The sequence below is a fragment of the Mustela nivalis genome (assembly GCF_964662115.1).
Source record: "Mustela nivalis genome assembly, chromosome: 17".
Classification (NCBI taxonomy): domain Eukaryota; kingdom Metazoa; phylum Chordata; class Mammalia; order Carnivora; family Mustelidae; genus Mustela; species Mustela nivalis.
The window spans coordinates 25,734,019-25,759,170 of record NC_139036.1 but is presented as its reverse complement, the minus strand read 5'-3'; the positions used below and the strand labels follow the sequence as shown (position 1 = coordinate 25,759,170).

Below are 25,152 nucleotides of genomic sequence, written 5' to 3'. Positions count from 1 at the left end.
TCTTCAAGTATTTTATTAGGAGTTCAGATCAAATCTTTATAGAATGTTCCCTAGTTTGGATTTGGCTGGTTGTTTTCCTCATAATTTGATTCAGGTTAAACATTTCTGGCTGGGACACCACAGGGTGACACTGTGTTTCTCAGGGCGGCACATCAGGGTGTGTGTTCGTTTACTGGTGATGTTGAGTCTCATGGCCTGACGACCCAGGTTTTCTTGCCACAGTGAGCTCGCTGCTGTGTGCCAGGCCCTAGGCCAGGCATAGGAGGTTGGAGGGGAGAATGAGAGATGAGCCACAAGCCACAATCTTTAACTTCAGGCAGATTAAACTTATGATTAATACTGAAAGGAAGCAACTGTTCAAAAGACTGTGGTCACATTGAGAGTGGGAGTTGGGGTGGGGGAGGTGATACCACTGAAGGGGGTGAGACAGGGTGCCTGGGAGAGAAAAGAGACATCAGAGATGAGACAACTTTTAAATGAAGTTTGAAAGATTGGAGAAAGAGTTTAGCAGGTAGGAAAGGCCTGCAGGTAGAGGGCACAGCATACGCAAAAGTAGAAGAGACAGAAGGCAGCTCCTCACCACATAGAGAAGAGCTCAGTCTCTTGCTCGTAAAGAGGGAGGTGTGTGTATAAACGGGACTTCCCCACTCCTGCCATTTTCCTGATGACTAATCCTAAGAACCACCTGTGCCCTTCCCATGCGCTGATGTGCCTTGCCTCACCACAGTCCTGGCTCCCAGACAGGCATGACTTTCCCACTTTTCAGATGAGAAAACTGAAGCTCTCAGAGGTCAAGGCCACAGGCTGGAGACTCTGGGGGGTGGGACCTAGGGGGGGGGGCGGGGCTCAAGAATGGAACCCGAGTCTTCTATTTACCTAGGAGATCTGGTTGCTCAACACTTGGAAGCTTCTACCCACAGAAGCCCCAGCCCCCCACCAGTCCCTCTTGTCCCACAGAGGACAGGTCTCCCCCCAGCTGTGCCCCCACACTCCCAACAGCCTTGTATTGCCTGGGTTCCCTGTGGTCCCACCAGAAGAGGAGTATGGCCTACGAAAAATCAGCTGATATCTTTGATATCTCCAGGTCGATGTTCAAGTACCCATGGCTGGAATACCCAGAAAGGACCAAAGGTGAGGCTGGAATAGACAGGAACAGAGTCAGGGGTGCGGCCTGAAAAGAAAAGCGCCCTGTCTCCCTCTCCCAAGATAGGGGTCTCGTGAGTTCAGCAAATCCACAGGAAGGGTAAGGGCAGGCCACTGGACACTTGGTGGCTCCCCACGGCCTTCAAGGTAAGCTCCAGGACCTCAAAGATGGGACATCTGTCTTCCCAGCTTCCGCTCCCATATCTGCACCCTGCTCTCTATCCAACTCCCCACCTCCCAGTCTTTGAAAGAAATTTTCCCGGTGCCTAAGGCCCTTCCCCCTTATCTCTCGGGCTAACCCCCAGGTGGATTAAACTGAGCCTCTAGGGAACCTTCCCGATCCTCCCAGGCAGGTTACGGGCCTCATCTGTACCTCATCTGTACCTCACCTGTGCCTCTAACCTCACACTTGTCTCCCTTTGTTAATCACCAGTAAACAATTCTGTCTCACCAGCTAGATCCATGGTTCTCAAAGTGACAGGACAAGCAGTATCAGTCTCTTCCAAATCCCCAGCCCCTACCGTAGATCTACTGACTCTACTCAGAATGAGTGCCAGAAATTGGTTTTAAGAAGCTCTCCAGGTGATTCTACAGCACACTCAAGTCTGAGAACCACTGAACAAGACCCCTGGTTTTCACCATCAACTGCACATTAGAATCCTCTGGGGAGATTTCTGAAAGGCCTAGGCCCTATATCCCCAGAGCATCAGATTCAATTAGTCTGATGTAGGGGCCAAGGCAGGCTAAGAGTTCCCCCAAATAATTCTAACATGCACCATTCACTAAATGCTGAATAAATGAATGCCTGAAAGGATGATTCTTAGCCCACCATTTGTACCACAGAACTCAGAAAAGTCATGGCTCCTGTTCACCTGCCCTTGTCCTGCTACCAGGTAAGACCTCTAACTTTTGCCCCCCCCCCCCCCCCGCCCCCGGGAGCTTTGTTGAAGTGGGAGGAGCAGCAAACTGCCCCTTTCCTTTAAGGCCAAGTCACAGAACACTTACTCTCATCGCTGGGGCTGCTGCTAATTCCTGTGTGACCATGGACAAGTCACTTCCCCTCCCTGAGCTGCAGGAGCTTCTTCGGTCACAGCTTCCATTTGTGGAGTTGCTATGAGATACTATCCGTAAGGCTCAGGCTATGCAGGCAGTGCTTAAAAAGGAGTCATTTTTATTCATGGATGCAGGGATCCTCATAGATATGCCAGACAGAATACTGGGTCCCCAACTAAATTTGAATTTCAGATAAATAATGTTTTTGTATAAATATGTCCCAAATACTGTATCCAATACCTAAAATCTAAATTTACCTGGACATCCTGTTGTTGTTTTTTTTTAATTTGCTTGGTTTTCACTAAATCTAAAAACCCCTCTCATTCTGAGTCTGCACTCCACTTTCTGAAATCATGGCAATCACCTGACAACCTTGACTATGATCTTCTCAATCACCACATTGGAAACCACTGGCTGAAGTCCCTCTTGTTGCTCAGAGAACTGACTCTGAAAGGCTGGAGAAGAGATAGGCGTGAATTCTAGCCTCATCTGCAGAGAGAAAGTCCCCTGAGCCACCCACCGCCCTCCACTACAATCAGAGCTGCAGTTTCACGACCGTTTAAGAGAGGTGGTTTAAGGAAATTCTGCTTTTCCAAGTCAACTATTAAGTTCCACGAAGGCAGGGATGATGACTGCCTCCCCAGCACCTAGTGCAGGGGTTGGCACTCAGTAGGTACTCCCTAAGTACCTGCTGCACGTCTGAATGAAGGGGCAGTAGCCTGTCTTTTCCCCTCTTCACTCCACATCTCCCTCACCCTTTGCCTTTTCAAAGTGCTTTGCGTTCCTCAAATAGCCAAAGGGTATACTCAGATTGGTTTACAGATCAACAAGGGCCCCATAACCTTTCTCATTTGTTCTATGCAACCAGGGGGTATAGAAAGCACAAGGATTCTTAGCTCCATTCTGCAGATGAGAAGACTGAGATTTTGGTGGGTGAAGTCACTTGCCCAAGTCACACAATGGGTAGGAGGTCTCCTACTCTAGCCTAGATGAGAGACTAAAGGGCGTTCCTCTCACCTAGTCCCGTTTTATCCTGGTCCTTTTCCTGGCTGAGGAATATCCCCTGCCCCTGCTGTGCCATTCCCACCCCCTTAGATGCCAAAGGAAGAGTTTCCCCCCAGCCCAGAGTGCTGGAGGCAGCACCCGAGCAAGCCACATTCAGTGCCTTATTGCTACTTCAAGAAGCCTGAGATCTACACACACTGGCACACTCTGTATGATCAGCGACAGGAACGGGAAGCCCAGAAAATGTTGCGGAAAATGAGAGATCACCCTAGGTGTGCTCTGCCCCTCCCTATTCCCCAGAACCTTCATACCTTCTAGGAAAGAGAGGAAGGAGAAGGAAGGAGTGGGATAAGGGGTGGGACAAATCAGCTTACAGATCCCAGAGAGGAGCCTGGGGTAGGAGGAGGAGCATCTGTCTTCCTCCCATCTCAGACTTGGGCTGAGGACCAAGGGCAGAGGAAAGTCTGTGAAGTGCGAAGGAGGAAACAAGAGGACCAAGGCTGCCTGTGCAATTTCTCACACAGGCAACTCAAAGAGGGCACGCCAATCCAAAAATTCCATCTCCCTATGAGCAAGCTGACTGTAAAATCTCGGACAGGATCCAAGCCCTCAGACCCTACTGGGAACCCCCTGAAGTGGCAAAGATTAAAGGTCAGGGAGCACGGTGGGAGGGAGAATGGGGAGACTCCCTTTCTGTGGGTGCCCTTACCTTGGGCTCACATTATCCTTCAGCCCTCAGTCCCTGCCTACGAAATGGAGGGAGGAAATGAAGAGGGATTGGATGAGCTCCTCTCCGTTTGAAGTTCTGCAACTACATTAATCCCTTTCTTCCTCTTTCCTGGCTCCCTTGGGTGGGCAGGAACTTGCAAAAAGCCTGGAATCTCCCAGAGAGCAGGAGCAGTTCTATGCAGCACAGGTGAGAAGTGGCAAGGGTGGTGGAACATGGCCACAGGTAGGAGTTGGCTGAGCTGAGGAGTAGAAAGATGCTTAGGGGGGTGGGGGGTAGGGGGGGAGACAGTATTCTAAGACAAAACTGTGTCCAGAGGATGTAACTGATGGGGGTGGTGTCTGAGCTCTCTTCCCTTTCTTGCAGGCTCTGGGATGCCTGGGCGTCAGTGACAAGCTTGTCATGGAGGCACTATGGCAGGTGGTGAGTCTGGGGCTGCACGGAGCACATGAGAGGAGGAAACAGGGTCTGAGGTATGTTGAGCCTGGGCACAGGGGCACAGACAAGGCTCACCAGGATGCAAGGATGCTGGGTCAGCTGCAGTGAGGAGAGAGCTGCCGGTGTACAGCATGCCCCATCTCGTGCCCTTGGCTTCCTTGAAGGGCAGCTTGGTGGGGCTAGGGGAATCTGCAGGTCCCCTCTGTCTAACAGAAAAGACCCTCCATTAAAAAGCAGAAAAGAACTGGGACTCAGTTCATTCTCTACCTTAACTGAATCAATGCCCTGTGCTTATAGGCCAATTTATAATGGGGAACATGCGTTTTTATCCATATTCTCATTTAAATATCACAGATTAGGAATAGGCAGAGGTATCTGCATTTTTTCTAATGATAGGCCGTGATCGTATCATGGTTAGTACTCTGCGTTGTGTGCATTTTTTCTAATGATAAAATGGAAACTTTGAAAGTGAGCCAAGTGACATGCCCAAGGTCACGTGGCTACTAGAGACGAGATAGGGATCTGAACAAGTCTTACTCCCAAGTTGTTTTCCTTCCATTGCCTGCCTGTTGTCCTGTGTTTGAGCATAGACAGGTCACTCTCTAGACCTCGGTTTCCTCACTTGTAAATGAAAAGTTAAGCTGAGATGATTCTTAATGTTCTGACATTCCATCACCACACGGCCTATCTCCACTACCTGCCTCTTAAATCAGGCCCATACTGGTCCAGAGAAAGTGAAGTATGAGGCCTGTCGAAGCCTGGCCATGCTGGGTGAGTATGTCCCCTCTCTGGGAGGGGAGTGGGAGAAAGTGAAAAGGAAGCAGTGTAGCCCCTTCCCCCTTTGGGTAAGGATACCCACTTCTACCTAGCATTTGGCAGGGTCTGGGAACTCGCCTCAGTACTGTGGGCAGAGAAAGGAAAGTGGGGTGAAAGGGAGAAGAGATTAGGAGGGAGGTTGGGCCCTGGAACTGCAGCCACGCTCAGTCAGCTTCACTAGTGTCCTGGGAGAACAGGCAACACCTCAGGATCCAGTACACAGAACTTCTGTCTTTAGGGCACAGTGGAGTCAAATGGATCCTGGCAGAGAGGAATATCCCTGAGGCTCTGCCCTGACCTGAGGACCCTCCCTTGTCCAGGTTGCCTGCAGAAGCACGTGATCCAGGTTCTCATCACACAGCTGAAGGGGCAAAATGAGGGGCGAATGATGGATTCTCTGACAGGGCTACGAGTGGCTCTGAACTCCTGGGCTGCTGTCCCCAAAGACAAGGTGATTGGGAGGAGAGTCAGTAACTAGGGCAGGTAGGACAAGGTAATTGATGGTGCTGGCTGCCTTAGGTCAGGGAGAAGGTAACCTAGCTCCTAGCCTTGATGGGAGAAGACACTGTCCGTGGGGAGTTCCCTGTGGAACAGCTTCCCTGAATAGAAGCACTGGCATGGCCACAGAGGAGTCACACAACCCCTGAGAAGCCGGCTTTCAGAGCCGCAGTTCATTCATTTCCAAAATGGAGATAGTCACACTCATGATGAGCAGTGAGTAATATACAGAACTGCTAAATCACTAAATTGAAACTGAACACTGTATATTAACTATACTATACTAATGCAACTATACTATACTAATACAACACTATGTTAACTATATTTCAACTCAAGAACATTTAACAAATGAAATGGATAGTAATTATAGTGTTGTTGAGGAGATTAAATGAGATAATGTATGTAAAGCACCTCATTCAATGCCTGTGCCTTTTAAATGGTAACCATTATCATCCCTAAAATAACCTACTGAAGAAAAAACCTCTCTCAAGAGGGAAAAGGTAGGAGTGCCTGGGTGGCTCAGTGGGTTAAAGTCTCTGCCTTCCACTCAGGTCATGATCCCAGGGTCCTGGGATCGAGACCCACATCGGACTCTCTGCTCAGCGGGGAGCCTGCTTCCCCTCTCTCTCTCTCTGCCTGCCTCTCTGCCTACTTGTGATCTCTGTCTGTCAAATAAATAAATAAAATCTTAAAAAAAAAAAAAAGAGGGAAAAGAGATCAAGAGAGTCTGCAACACTACTCAGATTTTTTCCCCTTTAGGGTCCCCTTACTTTGACCCCATCACTGCTCCATGTGAAATAGAAGTCTTCATTCATCCATTTACTCAACGAATATGTATTAAACAACTGTCATATGCCAGGCACTGTCCCAGGGCCTTAAGATACACCAGGGAACCCAACAGACTAAGATCCCCCTGCTCTTGCGGAGTTTACTTTCCTGTTGGGGAGACATATAATAACCAGAAAACTTAATTATATGGTATGTTAGAGGTGACAGGTACAGTGGAAAAATTAGGTATCAGGGTGAGGATGATCAGGAATGCCAAATGGGGATGGGTCTAGGCTGCAGTTTTCAACACAGAAGGGAGGGAAGGCTTGAGCAAAGACATGAAAAAGGTGAAGGTGTTAGCCTTGCAGACATCTGAGAGAAGGCATTCCCGGCAGAAGAGCCAATCAATGTAAGGGCTCTAAGGCAGGAGCATGTAGGCCAGTATGGCTGCAGTGGAGTGGAAATAGAGAAAGTAGCAGAAAATGAAGAAAGATCAAAGTAGTTAACAGGAGACTCAATCTAGATTGACTAGATCTACTAGACTAGATCATTACTACATCATTGCTTTCTGGACGACTTCAAGTACCTGGACTTTTACTCTGCATGAAGTAAGGAGCAAAGCAGTGACATAATCTAACTTATATTTCAAAAGGTTCCCTTTGCTGAGAAAAGATGGAGAGGTGGGGGTAAGGGCATCAGGTAGAAGCGGAAAGACCAATTAGGGGCTACTGAAGCAAACCTGGGGAAATAAAATGGTGGCATGGACCATGGTGGTTGCAGTGGAATTAGTAAAACTCTTGACAGGTTGAAGCCACTACAAAAGACAGTGAGGAAAGAAGGATGAAGTCAACTAAGATGTTCTTGAAAACAGAACAGGTTTGGAGGTAATAGCAGAAGTCCAGGCTTGGACAAGTTATGTTTGAGACATCTACTGGACCTCCAAGGGAGACAGCAGGTAGAGTTGTATGTACAATTTCGAGTTTATAAGTCTGCACCAGAGAAAGGAATTTATGAGTTGTTGGCATATACACAGCATTTAAAATCATTCAATTAGATGAGATCACTGAGGACCAAGTATGAAGTCTTGGGGCATCGAATATTAAGAGCTCAAGGAGACGGTTGTTAGAAGCAGACTGGTATGTGTTGGGGGTACAATGAAGAGGGTGTGAGCAGAAAGAAGAGAAAGGCAGACATATTCTTTCTTCAGTGCTGTGTCCCAGTGGCACAGCTGCATGAATCAAGATTGTATCCCTTCACTACAGTTGCCCTAAAGATACAGCTAGAATTGATACTGGTAGGCCCTTGTCTGAAACAGAGAGAAGGGATATACCCAGTTAAGAAAATGAAAAGAATAAAACTGAGACTTAAGAAATAATTTATACTGGGGCGCCTGGGTAGCTCAGTGGGTTAAAGCCTCTGCCTTCAGCTCGGGTGATGGTCTTGGGGTCCTGGGATCGAGCCCCGTATCGGGCTCTCTGCTCAGCACGGAGCCTGCTTCCCCCTCTCTCTCTGCCTGTCTCTCTGCCTACTTGTGATCTCTCTCTGTCAAATGGGTAAATAAAATCTTTAAAAAAAAAAAATAAAAAATAATGACAGCTGGCCATTAGGTAGGAAGACAACCCAAGAGTATGGAATTCTGAAAATCAAGGGAATAACATATGTCAAGGAAAGGAATCAAATCAACCACATCAAATAATATAAAGACTAAGAACTGATGCATAGATTAACAGTGCAGGTATCCTTGATTATCTTAACAATTCTGGTGGGGTCATGGGGTTATAGGTCTGAAAGAAGGAGTTTAAGAGTGAACGGGAGGAAAGAAATTAGAGATGGCAAGGATGGACAACTTTTCAAGTTTTGCTGGCAAGGGCTGTAGCTGGCACCAGGGGTGGATTTTGGGGGAAAAAAATAGAAAAATAATGGCATGTTTCTGTGGTCCAGTAGTTAAAAAAATGATAACTTTGAAGAAAGAGTTGTGATTAGGTGAGAAGAGATAAGCTCTAACGCACAAGTGGAAAGACTGACTTTAGACAGACGGGCAGAGTCTGTAGTCATAAATGGAGGGAAGAACTATCTGGGTGCAGGTGTTGGACAGAAATGGCGGTCGGTGTCTCTGGAACTTCTCTTCCAGTTGCTTGTATTTGCTCAGTGAAGCAGGAAGCAAGATCATCAGCTGAGAGTTAAGAATGAAGGAGGAATTAAGTGTTGGAGGTTCCAGAGGACAGGGTGTGAATCAGGAGGGCGGGAAAAAGAATTGCCCAGGGAAAAACAGTATGGTTACTAGTAGCACTAAGAGTCTACATGAGGTTTCTGCTCACACACTTAAAGCAAGATCAGTTATCAGGACTGTGTGCTTTTCTCCAGGAAGTGCAGGCACAGAGTAAGTGGAGTGTGGACTACAATGAAGCAAGAGGAGGTAAAGGAGTGAGGCAAGCAGGGGATCACGGAGTTTAAGCTGGGTAGAGAAGGAAGAAAATGAGGAGCAATGAAAAGGTGCTCTGTGGACTGTTAATCCTTGCAGAGTCCGACAATTAATGGCGACGGCAGGTGAGTTGGAAAGATAGGAGGTGATGGTTAGAGAGTGGGGTCCGTGAAATGGAGATCATGGAGAAGTCACAGTAATGGATAATGATAAAAACCTGTGAAAACTAATGACTGACATAGAATGGAGGACAAGAACAAGACTATTGGAGAACAGGAGTAGGATTAATGACATGTATTTTTTTTTTAAGATTTTATTTATTTATTTGACAGAGAGAGATCACAAGTAGGCAGAGAGGCGGGCAGAGAGAGAAGAGGAAGCAGGCCCCCTGCTGAGCAGAGAGCCTGATGTGGGGCTTGATCCCAGGACTCTGGGATCATGACCTGAGTTGAAGGCAGAGGCTTAACCCACTGAGCCACCCAGGCGCCCAATGACATGTATTTTTTTAAATGTCAGGAATTAAGGCGGCAGAAGTGTTGAGGAGAGCGACACTCATCCATCCACACGTTAAAGTCCTAGAGAAACGAGGGGATACGCCCTAAGAGCAAGTGGAGGGCAGCACAAATAAGGGGAAGTGGGTGAAATAATCTGAGGACATGAGGAGAAGGGACTGTGCTCTGAAAGTAGCAGTGACTGGCCCTCTTAACAAAGGCCGGCTGAAAACATAGTCCCCCTACCCATTTCACTCCTTGTCTCCCTCAGAGAACTCAAGTCGGGGATGAAGAGAAGTTGGTACCTGTGTTGCGGATGCTGATAAATAGGTCATCGAACAAAGCAGCTGTGGAGGCAGCCCTGTGCTTGGGTTTCCTGAGGCCCTGCAGCAACACAGCCCAGGAGTTCTTGCTGCACTGCCTGAGCCAAGGGTCTAAAACGCAGCAGATGAAGGTGTGAGGGGCAGGAGGCTGGGCTCCCTGGGGAGCGCAGGGGAACCGAGGCTGGTGCTGACTTTGGTACAGCCTGGACCACGTCCTACTCAACCAGAGAAATGAAGCTTCAGTGGGGGGTATTTGTGGGGCCCTCTGTGTGTCTGTGAATGTGTATATGCACGAGTATGGGGTCACACAGACGTAGGTGTACATGTGTCTGTATATATTTGATTTGTATGAGTATTCATTTAGAAATGTGCACGTATGTGCGTACATGAACTTATTTTCTCACTCAAAAGGCAAAGAGGGAGGAGAATGGACCCCATCTGTTCCCCATGAGTTTTAGGCTCAGCCCTCAAGCTTCCCTGGCTGTCCAGATACCTCTTGGCTCTGTACACCCCAACCTACATTGCCTGCCCCCCACAGGCACTCAGGATGCTGGTCAAGATGATGCACGTACACACGGCCACAGTCACCAAGGCCATCCTAGACCAGCTGTGCTATTCTCGTGTCCTCGAGGTAAGCTCTCAGACTGCCGAGGACCATTTCTTCTCCAGCTCTAGCACGGGCTGAGGGATGAGGAAGAGCGTCTATCCTTCCACCTACCCTCAGCACCGCTTTGAAGCCACCCAGATGCTCAAGACTGTTGGGTTGGAAAAGATCCAGGAGCAAGGGCTGGAGGGATTCACATTTAACCTGCTCTGGAGGAAGACGTATAATGAACCTTTCCTTGTAAGTGAGACCAAAGTTCCCAAACCCAGACAGCCCAAACCCGCCTCCTTTCCCTTCTCTGAAGACCTCTGCTGGCTTGACTCCCACCACACTGCCCCACAAAGTATCATATTCATTCTAAGGCACTAATGCACTCCCTGTTCCCATTCCCCTAATGGGGCCCATGTTTTCAAGCCACCTTGCCTTGGCTCAGGCAGTTCTCTCAGTGAAAAGTGCCAAGTCATCCCTCCCTCCCTCTGAGGTGAAAAACTGCCTCGTGCTATTTATTCACTCCTCCCTCCTCCTCCTGCCGGTCACAGTAACATGGCTCCCGCAAGGCTCCCGCAAGGCTCCCGCAAGGCCAGTCCAAACGCCTCCTATGGGAACCTTTCCCAACCACCTCCAACAGAATGAACCCTGCCTTCCTCTGTGCTCCTTTGCTTTCATCTTTATTGTAGCTTGTTACAGAACCAGTCACAGAACTTCTAAAGACATTTTTCTGAAATGTACATCAGATTGTGTCTCACCTCTGCATGATATTTTTCAGTAGTTCCCCAATGCCCTCAGGAAGGCTTACGTTGCCCTTCCAGGCCTGCTTCCCTCTCTAGCTTCATCGCTCCCCACTTCCGCTCAGGGCCACGCACCAGTTAAGCTTAAAACGATCCTGTCCTCATTTATACTTGTTATCCCAGTGTAATACCTCAGAATGCCCCACTTTGAGGAGTCTCCGTGTGATCACCTAGCCAAACAAATATTTTCTGTTCCCTAACCTCTGTGTGTGCTCTCTTGCCTCTAAGCTTTTGTACATGCCCTCCACTCTGCCCAAAAATCACTCTGCTCCCAGCCCTCTAGTGGTTAACTGCATTTCACCAGGATTCAGCTGAGGCATCACTTCTTCCAGCAAATCTTGCTGGTACCCAGACTGATCCTCTTATGTTCACTCTATAGTTAGTTCAGTGCCTACTCACTGGTCTGCTCCCCCTACCGGATGAGTTCAAGGCAAGAACCACATGTAGCACAAGGTCAACTTTGGGAGAAGGTCTGTGTGCACCTGAAGGTACACTCCTGCATTCCTTTTCTCTGTTGTCCCACCTTAATCCTCCTTCAGGCTATGAGGCAGGCTGTGGCTGAAATCGTGGAAGAGCTCAAGATGAAGCCTACAATGATGAATTTGGTGGAGGCGTGAGTGGCTTGGGCTGGGAGGTGCCGGAGCCAAATCCTAGGCTCTGGAAAAGGGTCAGAGAGAGCTGAAAATCTGATCCTAATTCTTATTTCTCACTTGCCCATGCCCGTGGCCAACTCACTCGTTCACCCCTGGGATTTTCTTTGTCTGTAAAAAGGGGCTGATAATACCTACCACTCAGGGTTTCTATAAAATACGAGGATGTGAAAGGGATCTGTAAAAGGTAGAGTTCTGGACAGATGTGAGTTCTAGTTGTCATCCAGTGCCTCCTGGCAAATTGCAGTTCCTGCCTTTCCCTTCCTAGCTCCTTTCCTGACCCAAGTAACAAGAAGGAGCAATTGATGAAATTAGCACCCCTCATTGGCCTTAGGTCTGACTCATTCTGGGCTTCCAGAAGGAACAACCAGCCCTCCTCTCCTACCCTCTAATTGGATAACACGCTTATTCCCTTCTACACAGGCAACTGATGAACTCAAATGCCACTGCACGCCAAGAAGCAGTCATCTCTTTGGTAAGGCCAGCCCTGCTCCTCTGACCACATGTGTTGATGGCAGGGGGAGCAGGCACGTGAGCACAATTACTCGGGGGCAGAAAGGGCTATAAAGTTTGGGGAGGTTTGCTTATTTTAGAAATCCAGCCCTACCAGGAATTCAGGGGTAACCTCTTTTTCGGGACAAGAGGTAGGTGGAATAAAGGACAGTAGATGGGTATGAAAGGCATTGCTTAGATAGTCTCGATTCTTCCTGGTGAACAGTATGTGCTGGAACCCAATGCGATGGCCGTAAAAGGGGAAGAATGGGGTACCTCGGCTGGGGAGCTATAGTGCCCCTTCTCTCCAGGCCCCAGGGTCATCAGAGGGCACTAGAATGGAAAAGAGCACCGATAGGGCATGTTCCTAGGCTGCCTAGTTACTCTCATTCGCCTCTGCCAGGGCGTCCTGGGGATCCGCAGCCTACAAGTGTACCACTTGCTCCTGGACATGCTAGACACAGAAAAGAGCCAGGCTGTGAAGAAAAGTGTAAGGCATTCCCGCCCACCTCTTCTGCTTCTCTACCCCTCCTCTAGAGGCCTCTCCCGCCCATCCTCACCGCTTGTTCTTTGTCAGGAGGGAGGAAAGGGGAATGAGCCTCACACTATCCTTTGTCTTCATTCCTTGGAGACAGAGTGGCCTGTGGCCAGAGCACTCCCCCTCCCTGAGGTGCCCCCTCCACTCCCAAACTTGGCCTGAAGTGAGCCAGCCACAGGACCTTTGTTTCAATGCAGCTTCAAGAAACATTAACTCTCTTGGCCTCAATTGATCCCTGGATCCAAAACAAGCTGAAGAACAAGGTTCTCTGTGAATATGAGGTACTTAAGACTAATGAAGAGGAAGGGCCTACGAGGTTTCGGAAAGAGCCTGAGAACCCAGAAGAGTTAACTATCCAAGACTTCCGACTTGCACAGCTGAACCCCTTGTTTATTGCGAAGTCCAGAGCCACACCAGACCAAAAGAAAAAGTTGAGTGCCCAGAAAGGCTCTGCCTTCCCACCCTGTTTCTCTAAACCAAAACACAGGGCACCAGCCACAGGGCCCTGGACACCAAAGATCAGGAAGCAGCTCCGGATCCTTGCTAAAACCTCCCAATAGGTCAGTTCTTCAGACCAAGTCCCCACTCTCTTCCCGAGGATGCTTCTTAGGCTCCCTTGAGAAAACAGTCTATACCTATCTTGCATGAATAAATGAGTGTCACTCTACCTATTACTCCTGGTCCTTGTCAGGGGCTGCACAGAAATTCAGGTCTCTTCTCTCCTGGTTGAGTATTAATTCACTCAGCCTCATGTTCTTTTCACAAAGGGAAAGAGACAGAGCTGCTCCAGTAGCCAACCTGCCTCCCTAAATCAAGCACTTGTTTATGCCCAGAATTTAATAAGCCTCTGCCCAGAGTGGGCTATAGAAGGAAAAGTAGGAGAAAATCCTGGAAAGCTTGGCTCTTGGACCATTTTCTCCTACTAACTTGCCGTCCCTCTCCACCACTTCCCAGTGGTCAGGAGGTAACGAGGCTATACTCAAGACCAACCATCTCGGTCTTGTCACCACCTGCTTTCTGCCTCCCTCAGGACCATGCTGAGACAGGCCCTATTTATTCTCTAAAACTGCTTGTTTCTCCCATGTTTGTTTCCCTTTGCCAGTGGGACCTGGTATACCAATCCCAACAATCTACATCCTCCATCAAAAAGAAAAAACCCAGACTTAGTGGAGTCAGGAAAATCTGATGTCTAAATCCCAGGACCCTGAGACCATGACCATCACTTTTTTGAACTTTGACTTTGGACAAGTTAATCTTTGTTTCCTCACCTATAAGATGAGAATAATGCATACTACTTCAGAGAGCTTCTCTGAGGAGTAAACAATAACAAATCCTAAGAGTGCCTAGCATCACATAGTAAGTACTCAAATGTGAGCTGCTTTTCTCCTTTCTTCAGTGTTGTCATGTGACCCTGTGACCTCCAGAGGTTAAAAACGTCCTGCCAGCCCTATTAATTCCCCCAATCTGATTGAAGTGACCTACGGTGAGGTCACCTTCTTCTGATTAAGCAGAGAAAGGTCAAAGTAAAATGGATGCACCTTTCCATTTCCCCACGCTCCAGGTTCTAGAGGGGTCCAGTTATCTGAATTCAACATAGTGTGTGTCAGTCTGATGTTATCTCCCTACCTATCCCACCACTTTCAGATGCATGTTTTGCCTCAGAGAGCTGTAAGTAAAAACCGGAAGAGTAGTTTCACTATCCTGGATTAGATGCAACGCTAGTTGCCTCCCCTCGTGTGGCACAAAGACCAAAAATGGCAAAAATGATCCTCCTCTCTTGCCCACTCTGTACCTTTGGGCCAATAAGCAATCTCACCGCAATTTCCCTGGGCCTTAACAGCCTGTGGGTACAAATAAGGGCTTACTAACTACCTAATTCAGGCTCTCAACTCCAGCAAAATCCTGCCCACAGATCTCCAACCTCTGCTCCTCCTCCTCCATATTTCTAACTCTCTAGAGAATTGTCCTTTTTTAAAAGATTTTATTTATTTATTTGATGGAGAGAGAGATCACAAGTAGGCAGAGAGGCAGGCAGGGGGGTTAGGGAAGCAGGCTCCCCACTGAGCAGAGAGCCCGATGCAGGGCTCGATCCCAGGACCCTGAGACCATGACCTGAGCCGAAGGCAGAGACTTACTAACCCACTGAGCCACCCAGGCGCCCCTAGAGGATGGTCTTACTACTTGACCAGGTAGCAGTCTCTGCTCAACACCTCAATCCTAATCTCACCAATCCTCATCAGAAGATTTAAGACAGCACTGACATAAAGCTCTGCAGAGAGCACCCACCATCCGGTACACCGGCAATGGACTAGAGCATTCCCAGTACCAAAGCCACAGAGATGCAACCCCCTGACAAACATGCTTCATTAATCCAAGCTGTGGCCAGTTTCTCTCTGAAGCCTGAAATGCCCACTTCTTTTAGCCAACAGGGCATGTTGGTATTGCTCTTTGGACACCATCCAAAATACTTAAGTTCCCCACCACCTTCTTGCATTAGCAAACCTCTGAATGCACCCTCTGATGGCAGCAGAAATGATGACAACACAAGCCATATACACCCTCCTCCTCTTCCAACATTCTCATCCATGTCCATGCTATAACTGAAATCTGGCTCTCTCCCTTGAACTAGCCTCTTCCCAAAGTCTTAGGTGTTGTTCATCATCCTCCATTCCTTTCAATGTCACCATTGTCCTGCGCCTTCACATAAAAATCACTGCTTCTGAGGGTCTTGGTTCTCCAGTTATCCCACCCTCTGGTCCACTTCTCTATTTTCTTTCATTCATCACCTGAACCTTAGTCTTGCTTTCACCCTCATGGCAACAACATCTACCACCCCATCTCCTCAGTTCTTGATCTCAACTACAAAGGTTTCTCCTTTCCATTCACTTCAGCCACCCACTTCCATGGCCACATCTAGCTCCTAACATCCCTGAGAATTACTTCATCCTGAACATCTACTTTAGGACCCAAAGCTATCTATCCAGCTCTTTTTATCCCCAGTGCCAGTTTTTGAATCTCATCAGTAACACTAGGCTCTTGACATCGCTACATTCTTCAACTTCCTCACTTTTTTTCCTACTCAGCCTGGACTTCATCCATCAACCACTATCCTCACTTTTCTCATTCTCTACTAGGTATGAGACTAATTTGAAATTTTTACTAGTATCTGACTAGCAAAATCCCTAACCCTGAATCAAACTGCCTCTGTTCCTAAAAACAGGTTGCTGATTAAAGATGGAGAAAAATCACATATCCATACAGACTGTACCCACAAAACACTTGCCCCCATGTTTAATTGAGCTTTTATTATTGTCTGGCAATTTTATGGGTTCCTAATCATAATACTTTCCTATTTCCTACAATGTTGTTTCAAGCCTTCCCTGCTATCCTCACACTACAGTCTCTTCAAACTCTATCATATCCTGCAACTCTCAGCAGACCATCATACTTTACTATACTCAGGAGGGAAAAAGACATCGGATGGAATTAACTCAACTTCCTACCACCTCTGTTATAAGCATCCTTAGACATAGTAAAGAGCACAGGCTCTAAGTCCAGATCCTTGGATTAGGATCCTGACTCTGCCACGCACTAGAGATGTGATCCTTGACAAGTTGCTTAGCCTCTCGGTGCCTCTGTTCTTCACTGGACCCTCTGAAAAGCCCCTTCCAAGTGGCAGTCAAAATCATTTAAACCATTCACCTCTTCTCCAAAGTGTTTCCTATACCTCCTTGGTTCACAACACTGTTGTGAGAATTAGCTAACACACAGACTGCTTCTAACAGTGCCTGGCACATGGTAACCTCCCAATAGGTATTAATCGTCTGCTACCATTATTATCACCATCTTCAACTATCCTTACCCCCTTTGTCATAACGCAAGACATTCTCTTCTTCTAAGGCATATCCTTTGCTAATGTTCTGGCCACCATTCATTCAAGGGATGTGAATATTAATTCTCCCCATCTCCTTGCAAGGAGTGTATAAACATGCTTAATACCCACCTTAAAAATAATCTCTCACAAACCCACATCCCTACCTAGATGCCTCCTCTTAATTCATCACACCTCTAACCATCCTTCATAATAAAGATTCTTAGTTGACCATATTACTGGTCTCCATTTCTCTTTTTATTATTCACCATCCCACTTCAGTTTGTGTTCACAATTCAACTCTCCATCAAAAAGGCTTTTGCGGGGCACCTGGGTGGCTCAGTGGGTTAAGCGTCTGCCTTCAGCTCAGGTCATGTTCTCAGGGTCCTAGGATGGAGCACTGCATCAGGCTCTCTGCTCAGCAGGGAGCCTGCTTCCTCCTCTCTCTGTCTCTGCCTGCTTGTGATCTGTCAAATGAATAAATACTCTTTAACAAAAAAAAACAACAAAAAAAAGGCTTTTGCTAGGGCAGTGGTTCTAGAAAGGGGCAATTTTGCCCCCAAAAGGACACATGGCAATGCTGGGAGACATTTGTAATTGTTACAACTGGGGGCTGCTACTGGTGTCTTATGGTAGAGGCCAGGGATACTGCTAAACAGCCTACAATGCACAGGGCAGCCCCCCACAGTAAGAATTATCCCGTTGAAATGTCAGTAGTGCCAAGGTTGAGAATCCCCATGGTGAGATAATTTACAATCTCCCTATCACTAAATATGAATGCTTTCTAACCTTTGTATGACTTGGCCTGACTTGAGCACTCAAAACCACTAGCTTCTCCCACCTTAAAATCCACTCTTCCCTTGGGTTCTACCAACACCTCACTGGACATTCCCAGTCTCTACTCTCGTGATCCTCTTCTATTACCTCAAATATTAGCATTTCTCAGGGTCCAGGTCTAAGCTCTTCTCCCTACGTACTGTCTACCAAACCATTAAAATCAACTGAGGATTTTTTTTTTTTTTTTTTTTTAATAATTCCCAGGCCTAACAGATTTCACTGTCTTGGAGTAGAACCCAGCATCCTTGTGTTTTCAAAAACTTTCTCACTAATTTCAGTATACAGCTTGGATGAAGCAGTACTCTACAGACAGTCTTACTATAATTGTATCTCCTCAGTACTTTACCATTTATATATTAGTGGCTCTCATTAATCTCAAATCTGTATCTCTAACAGATTCATTTAGTCAATATTCGAGTAACTATTCTGAGTCGAACACTGTTCTAGGCAGTAGGGTAAAACAGTGAAAAACAGGTAAGGTTCCCTACTTTCCTAGAGATTATATTCTAATGGAAAAGAAAGAAACTGGCAACCACAAAAAGGTCGTCTCAAATAGTGATTGTAAGGTCGCCTCTTACAATGTGATGACATTGTAAGAGGAGTTAGGAGAGTCACCGGAGAGAGGCAGTGTTTTAAATAGGAAGGCCAGAGATGGGAGGTGGAATCTGACCCAACATTACTGTGAAAAGTAGTCAGCCATGTGAATATTTGAGGAAGGAGAATCCTAGACAAAGCCTAATAAGCAAAGATACTGAAGCAGAAGCGTATTTGGTACCATCAAGAATTATGACCAATGTGGTTAAAGCAAGGTAAGTATGGATAAATGTTACATAATAAGGTGGGAGAGGGAGACAGAGGTCAGATCATAAGGGCTTTGCAACCCAGGGTAAGGAATTTATAGCCTACATGTAGTAAAAGTCAATAGGGTACCCGGCTGGCTCAGTTGGTAGAGCAGTGACTCTCAATCTCAGGGTCATGATAGAAGTCCCACATTGAGCATGGAGGATACTTAAAAAAAAAAAAAAGTCAATGAAAGGCACAACACAGTCATTCATATCTTTAGAGTATCATTTGGCTGCTATGGTAAAAGACTTTAGAGGAACAAGATTGTGTTGTGGGGACCTATTAATGGGCTTTGCAACTATACAGAAGAGAGATATTTACAGTTCGTACCAGGATTGTAACCAAAAATATAAAGATGGTTTTGGGATATACTTTGGAGATAAAATTAAAAAGAGCTGCAGGTAGGACTAATGAAAGAGAAATGAAGTGTAAACTCTAAAGGTTTCAGTCTGGTCTGGGAGGACAGTGAAGACATTTACTGAGATGAGGAAGCCTAGGAAAAGAGAAACAGATCTGGAGAGGGAGATCAAAAGTTTTGTTTAGTCCCAGTAGTGACCAAAAAAAAAGTGTTCTGTTCAATACATACTAATGAAAAGGTAAACTAGAGGAGCACCTGCGTGGCTCAGCTGGTTAAGTGTCTGGTTAAGTCCCTGGAGTCCTGGGATGAAGCCACATGTCCAGCTCCCTGCTCAGGGGGAGTCTGCTTCTCCCTGACCCTACTTAAGCACACACATACTCTCTCTCATACTCTCTCAAATAACGTCTTTTTCCTTTAAGATTTTATCTATTTATTGGACAGAGAGAAAGAGATCACAAGTAGGCAGAGAGGCAGGCAGAGAGAGGAGGAAGCAGGCTCCCTGCTGAGCAGAGAGCCCAATGCGGGGCTCGATACCAGGACCCTGAGATCATGGCCTGAGCCGAAGGCAGGGGCTTTAACCCACTGAGCCACCCAGGTACCCCCTCAAATAAATAAAATCTTTAAAAAAAAAACCAGACTAGGTCAAGTAGGAAGGTGAATATAATCCAGAGTTAAGGGCAGAGGTCAAGACTACAGACTTAAATTTGGCAGTCATCACTGTATCTTCCAGGATAAAAATGGGTATAAACAGAAAGACAAAGGTGATCAGAACAAGCCCTAAGAAACTTCCAACATGTGAAGGTCAAGTAGGGAAACCATCAAAGGAGAAAATAGTAAAGGAAAAAAATCAAGGTGCATCATGTTGAATGCCATTTTCTAAGCTGCAGATTTGCACACCTACTGAATCACTCCTACTGAAATCACTCCCCCTCATTCGTTCCCAAACCTGTTCCTTCTCCCAGTGTCTATTTATTTATTTATTTTTAAGGATTTTATTTATTTATTTGACAGAGAGATCACAAGTAGGCAAGGAGGCAGGCAGAGAGAGGAGGAAGCAGGCTCTCTGCGGAGCAGAGAGACCGATGTGGGGCTCGATCCCAGGATCCTGGGATCATGACCCAAGCTGAAGACAGAGGCTTTAACCCACTGAGCCACCCAGGCGCCCCCCAGTGTCTATTTAAGTGAGCAGCACATCTACCAATTACCAGACCAGAAACCTGACTTCTCTCCCCACAATTTCTGACATCCAGCCAAATCCTGTCAAATGTCCCTCCCTCATTTCTCAAATCAAATTAGTTCTCTCCTCCTTGTCCAGTCTTTGAGCTCAGACCAGGATCTCGCTCACCTGGCTTACCATTCTGTCTCCAGTCCAGCATCTCCACAGGCAGCCATAGGAATCCTTCAGTTGATGCCACTCAGGTCAGCCCACGCCCCTGGTTAAAATCTTTTAGTGATTCTCTATTTTGAGGCAGGGGAAAAATGAAATGGAAGGACCTTCTCACCAAGCTTACTTACCTCTCCAGTCTTACCTTTTGCAGGCCCCTCCCTGAACTCCTCCCTCTAATCACAAACACTATATACAATTCCCAAACACAGGGCTTGTTCTTCACTCTCTTACCTCCTGGCTTACGTGCTCATATCGTTTTTCTGCTGGGAACACCATTTCCTCACCTAGCCTTCGTACTTGGACAATTACCACTCTTATCTCAAGACTTAGCAAGCCTTCTTGACCCCAACTGACTGGACTATGTTCTACCAATCAGCCTTCAAAGCACCTTGTACTTAATTCTTACTGGAGTATTGTCAGTCCTTATACTGTCTGCTTGATGGGCAACATATCCAGCATCTTGTGCAATGCCTCACACTTGGTAAGGATGGAGAGAGTTCTTTAACATACCGTGCACACTGGTGTCTGGACCCTGGCTTGTCAAATCCTTACTCTTCCTAATTTGCCCTTAGACTTCACATTCCTAGCATCTAGAACACTGCCTAAATAAATGGTTCACAACTGTAAACTGCAATTAAACCGACTGTGTCAAAACCAACTGGTGAGCCTGATATAGATTCCTAGGCCTAGCTGCCACACTTAACAAGTTCTGATGAATTAAACCTAGGGTGAGGTCTAGGAATCTCTCATTTTGAAAACCTCCTCAGGTAATTCTGACATGCACTCATTCTTGCAAACTACTATTCTAAACAGAGTAGGAGCTCAGTATTGTTGTAACATTTTCAGTTCATGAAACAATGCATTTCTTAATTCTTTAGGGTTAGAGTCTGTTGTAACTGAATCCTGAGTGTGACAGAACAATGCACTAATGTACAAAAGTCCACAAAACAAGCAGCCTTTATTGCAGTAATACAAAACACTTTCCATTTTGGCAATATTTTACAACGCACTTAGCTTCAAGGGTTGGAAAGGAGGTTGGAAACTAAACGGGGAAATTTTAATGGACATTTCTAAAAGAAAAACTGTCCCAGCCCTCCCACCCAAATAAAAATCCAAATGTCACTTAATTTCACTACCCAAGAAGAGGCCACGAGGAAAGCAGCAGGCAAAACTCTGGCAATTTCACTATGGATCATGTCAGAGACAAAGGAACATTCAAAACAGTCATCAGTATGGTCGGTTGCGCTGATCATTTCTGTAGTCGTTTCTAGGAATGAAAAATAAACAGACTAAATTCTAATTTTGTACCAAGGGGGAGCATCATACAGTTCCTCAGGGTGCTGGTAACTGGTGTCAATTTGTCAATTTCTGTAACAATGACACCATACCTAATTTATTTCTCTACTCTTGGAAGGTGCTTAATAAACATCTAATTTATCAGCTTTAAGACCCACAGAATTCCTAGAAGTTTTTTGCTATCATTCTCTTAAAAACTTCCCTTCTAGAATAAGGATTCCAAAGCACTGTGGTGTTTCAGGGAGTCAGACTGTGCCAATTCCAGTTCTCTAAACGGAAGAGTGACATAACAGAATTAGGCAAGCAAACATTTTAATGTAAGAATTCTGGGTCTGCCACTTACTGTGTGAACTTGGAAAAGTTACTCAGTGTTTCTTATTCCATAAAATGGGAAATACATCTACCTCACGGGGTTGCAAGAAGAACTAGAACTAAAGAATACAGACACTTCAACAGGATTTGCCACACAGTAAGAGGGGTTCAAAAGATAATAATTACTAATAGTTAATTATAGAGTGTTTACCATGGGCCAAGAACTGTCATAGCATAGTAATCTAATACAACTCCACGAAGGAGGTATTACTGGCCCCATTTTATAGATGAGAACACTGATGCTCCAAAGTAACTTGCCTAAAGTCACAGAGTTAAGTAAACGGTGGAGCCAGAATTTGAACCCAGAAAAGTCTTGCCTCTGAAACTCCATGCTCTTAACCACATGCTCTACTAATTCTCACTACTCTATACTGCCTCTAGCATACAGATACTTAGTGTAATAACTGAAGTTCTTTCACCATCACTGGAGATTCAACTTTTTCTGCCTCTACATCATTCACATGCACAACACACTCCTGTCAATACCATCAGCGATTTTCATCTGGAAAAGGTATTACCAGAATCTCCAGAGAAACAACTACAAGGTGACACAACACACAGGATTTCAGAAAACACACCCCTCTGAAAGGTGTACTCTCCTTCACTTAGATTAAGAACCTCTGATTTACATACAATTTCAAATTATATCTCACTCTCAATTATCTTTAGCCATGAGGAAAAATAGCACAATACACACACACCAATATAAAGATCTGTGAAACAGAATTTCCGAAACAAAACGAGTTTTAGAAATTTCTAAACAGGAAACTAAAAGAATCTTCTCCATTCTCACTGAGAGTTTCCAATGAAAAATTCGAGTTCCAAAAAACTGAACCTTAAGAAAATGTGACAAAAACCCTAAAAGCAGTGAGATTAAAAGGTTAACAAGTACATTCTAATACTCACCTTCCTCCCATTTTGCCTCCATAGCCGCCTCGGTCTCCTCCATAGCCGCCCCCACTCCTGTCACCTCCATAGCCGCCACTTCGGTCTCCACCGTAGCCCCCGCCGCCACCGCGGTCTCCTCCATAGCCCCCCCCACTGCGGTCTCCTCCATAGCCGCCTCGGTCTCCACCGTAGCCGCCACCTCGGTCTCCCCCATAGCCGCCGCCTCGGTCTCCTCCATAACCGCCTCCTCGGTCTCCACCGTAGCCGCCTCCTCGGTCTCCACCATAACCGCCGCCTCGATCTCCTCCATAGCCGCCGCCTCGGTCCCCACCGTAACCACCTCCTCGGTCCCCACCATAGCCACCCCCACTTCTGTCTCCACCATAGCCGCCCCCACTTCTATCTCCTCCATAGCCGCCGCCGCCACTTCTGTCTCCTCCGTAGCCGCCGCCGCTCCTGTCTCCTCCATAGCCGCCTCGGTCTCCGCCTCTGCCCCCACGGCCTCTATAGCCCCTCTCTCCACCATAGCCTCTTCCCCGGAAGTCTGCAAAGTAGAGATGCAAACCAGTGAGGCCAACGGGATAATGTAAACCACCCCTAATGCTATGCTAGTCAGAAGATAAATGCCAAGCAGATGCTATCAAAAAGCAACCCACCTCCTCCCGAGGGACGAGAGTCCTCTGGTCTGGGCTCATTACACTGGTTGCAGGAATTCCTTCGAGCAAAGTTCATATTTCCACACGATCTGAGAGAGGGGGAAAATAAAAATGTTCAATAGTTTCCAATTGAATCAGAACCCCCTCTTGCATCCTCCAACCCCAATCCCAACTCTGCTACTGCCAGAGTAAATAGTATACTTACGGATTAGGGCAAACCCAGTCCCCACTTTTGGGGTCTCCACCTCTCCCCTGAAAGCCTCCACGACCTCTATATCCTCCACGGCCTAGGGTAAAGAAGGGTGGGAGAGAAAAATCAGCAACCAACTTTACTGGCAGAGGAAAAGCACCAGATGAAAGAATTAAGAGCAAGTAACCATCAATAACTGGGTGGCTGCCCCCAAAATTAAGCCCTAGGGTAGAACTCTGATTCTTTCATTTGAAGCTTTACTTAGTAAATTCAAGAAATGTGGGAAAAGACCCCAGGCACCTAATACAGTGCAAATAATGCCCTAAAAAAACTTCAAAGTCCACTTTCTATTATAATACTCTCCTTAGTTTGAGAATCTCAGTGATAAAGGTAGGAAGACATGTTTTAAATTTAAGGAATTAAACACAGTAAAAATGAACAAGGTGGCAACAACTGTATCAGGGAACTTACAAACTGGTCAGATTACCTAATTAGGTATCATTTAAACAATCACCTACTGATCTCCAGGTGAATAACAAACAGCCACAAAGCTTCCCAAAGGGATTTTCAGAACTTTCTTCCAACTATTTTCTTAATTATTATGACACCCTATTTACCCAATCTCCTTTCAGTACCCACTCTTGCTTTAAGACAGAAGGAAAAAAACCTAGGGGGACAAAGAGGTAGTAGTATACACAAAAGAGACAGAACATGGACTCAAATTTCAAACCCTTGGTACAATATCCAGGCCTGTGAGCAACAAGTGTCTTACCTCGTCGCCCACCTCCACTTCCACCACCTCTCATGAATTCAGGTCTTCTGGTAGCAAAAGACACTTTAATGATGTTGCCATGGAATTCTTTTCCTAAGATGAAAAAAGAAGAGTCTTGAAGAAATGCTACTCCACATCTCTACATCTCAACAAAAATATAAAACTATCTTGGAAATTTTTAGTTTTAGAGAAATAATTGATATCCTCACACAAATTCAAACACAACAGTGTTCCCAGTGTTCAAGGTAACAGCGCTCAAACATGATGGAATCTACTGAATAGAGCAGATCTGTCACTGGGACAGTTACTTCTTACTAAGCAAGAACCCCAACATCCAGTATTTGTATATGGGAAGAGTGAAGTGCAGCACTATGTGTATAGTATGTCACCACTTCGGCTGTATACAGGAACTGAATGTGTGCCTTTACATGCATATACATGCTATATAGACACCACCGATTATGCTCAACTCTCAGGAGGGGAAAAGAGATCACTGGGGGTCAAAGGTAGAAAGAAAGTTCATTTTTTCTCTCCACTTCTGGTACAGTTTGAAACTCTTTTACTATATGCAAGTAGTATCTTTAAAAGTAATACATGCCAGAAAATGAAAGCATATGTGATTACTTACACATATGCACGCACACCTATATTCTGCAGCCCAGGGCCTTAGAGACAGAAATTAATCTTTTTACTTTACATTAAACAAGAAGATTCATAAAATGGTCACAATTCCAAGGGACTCAGCTCCCTAATCAAAGCCCCTATTATTATGGCCAGCAACGTTCCAGAGTATCACACAGTAGGGCCTAGGAAGCCACTCATGGATCAGTATTTTCAAAGTTATAGAATGACCTGAACTACTGAGTTAGGTTTAAGGGGCTCATATGCCGTGGACAAAAAAAGCACAATTATTTTTGAACATA

At 46.1% G+C, this 25,152-nt stretch overlaps 2 protein-coding genes across 6 annotated transcripts in view; one reads left to right on the top strand and one right to left on the bottom strand.

Annotated features, from left to right (window-relative positions):
• The first annotated feature begins 922 nt into the window (after positions 1-922).
• On the top strand, positions 923-13,558 carry HEATR9 (HEAT repeat containing 9). Of its 5 annotated transcripts, none has more exons than XM_082707420.1 (15): positions 923-1,131; positions 1,987-2,036; positions 3,292-3,473; positions 3,726-3,852; positions 4,061-4,117; positions 4,295-4,351; positions 5,080-5,137; positions 5,503-5,633; positions 9,636-9,818; positions 10,226-10,318; positions 10,412-10,531; positions 11,619-11,692; positions 12,153-12,204; positions 12,625-12,711; positions 12,957-13,558. In XM_082707420.1, exons 1-15 carry the CDS (start codon positions 1,044-1,046, stop codon positions 13,317-13,319), a joined length of 1,722 nt encoding a protein of 573 aa, XP_082563546.1. In that variant the 5' UTR covers positions 923-1,043; the 3' UTR covers positions 13,320-13,558. The 5 variants fall into 5 exon arrangements, with proteins under 5 accessions (XP_082563546.1, XP_082563549.1, XP_082563550.1 ...); XM_082707421.1 differs by having other exon boundaries at positions 1,052-1,290; XM_082707423.1 differs by lacking the exons at positions 1,987-2,036; positions 3,292-3,473.
• Positions 13,559-20,994: 7,436 nt separating this feature from the next.
• TAF15 (TATA-box binding protein associated factor 15) overlaps positions 20,995-25,152 on the bottom strand; it is a 28,722-nt gene continuing 24,564 nt past the window's right edge. The window contains exons 12-16 of the mRNA XM_082704575.1: positions 24,230-24,322; positions 23,473-23,554; positions 23,268-23,356; positions 22,630-23,155; positions 20,995-21,322 (exon numbers count right to left, since the gene is read on the bottom strand). Coding sequence (XP_082560701.1) covers positions 21,283-21,322; positions 22,630-23,155; positions 23,268-23,356; positions 23,473-23,554; positions 24,230-24,322 — 830 coding nt within the window. The 3' untranslated portion in view covers positions 20,995-21,282. The remainder of the gene's footprint in view (positions 21,323-22,629; positions 23,156-23,267; positions 23,357-23,472; positions 23,555-24,229; positions 24,323-25,152) is intronic.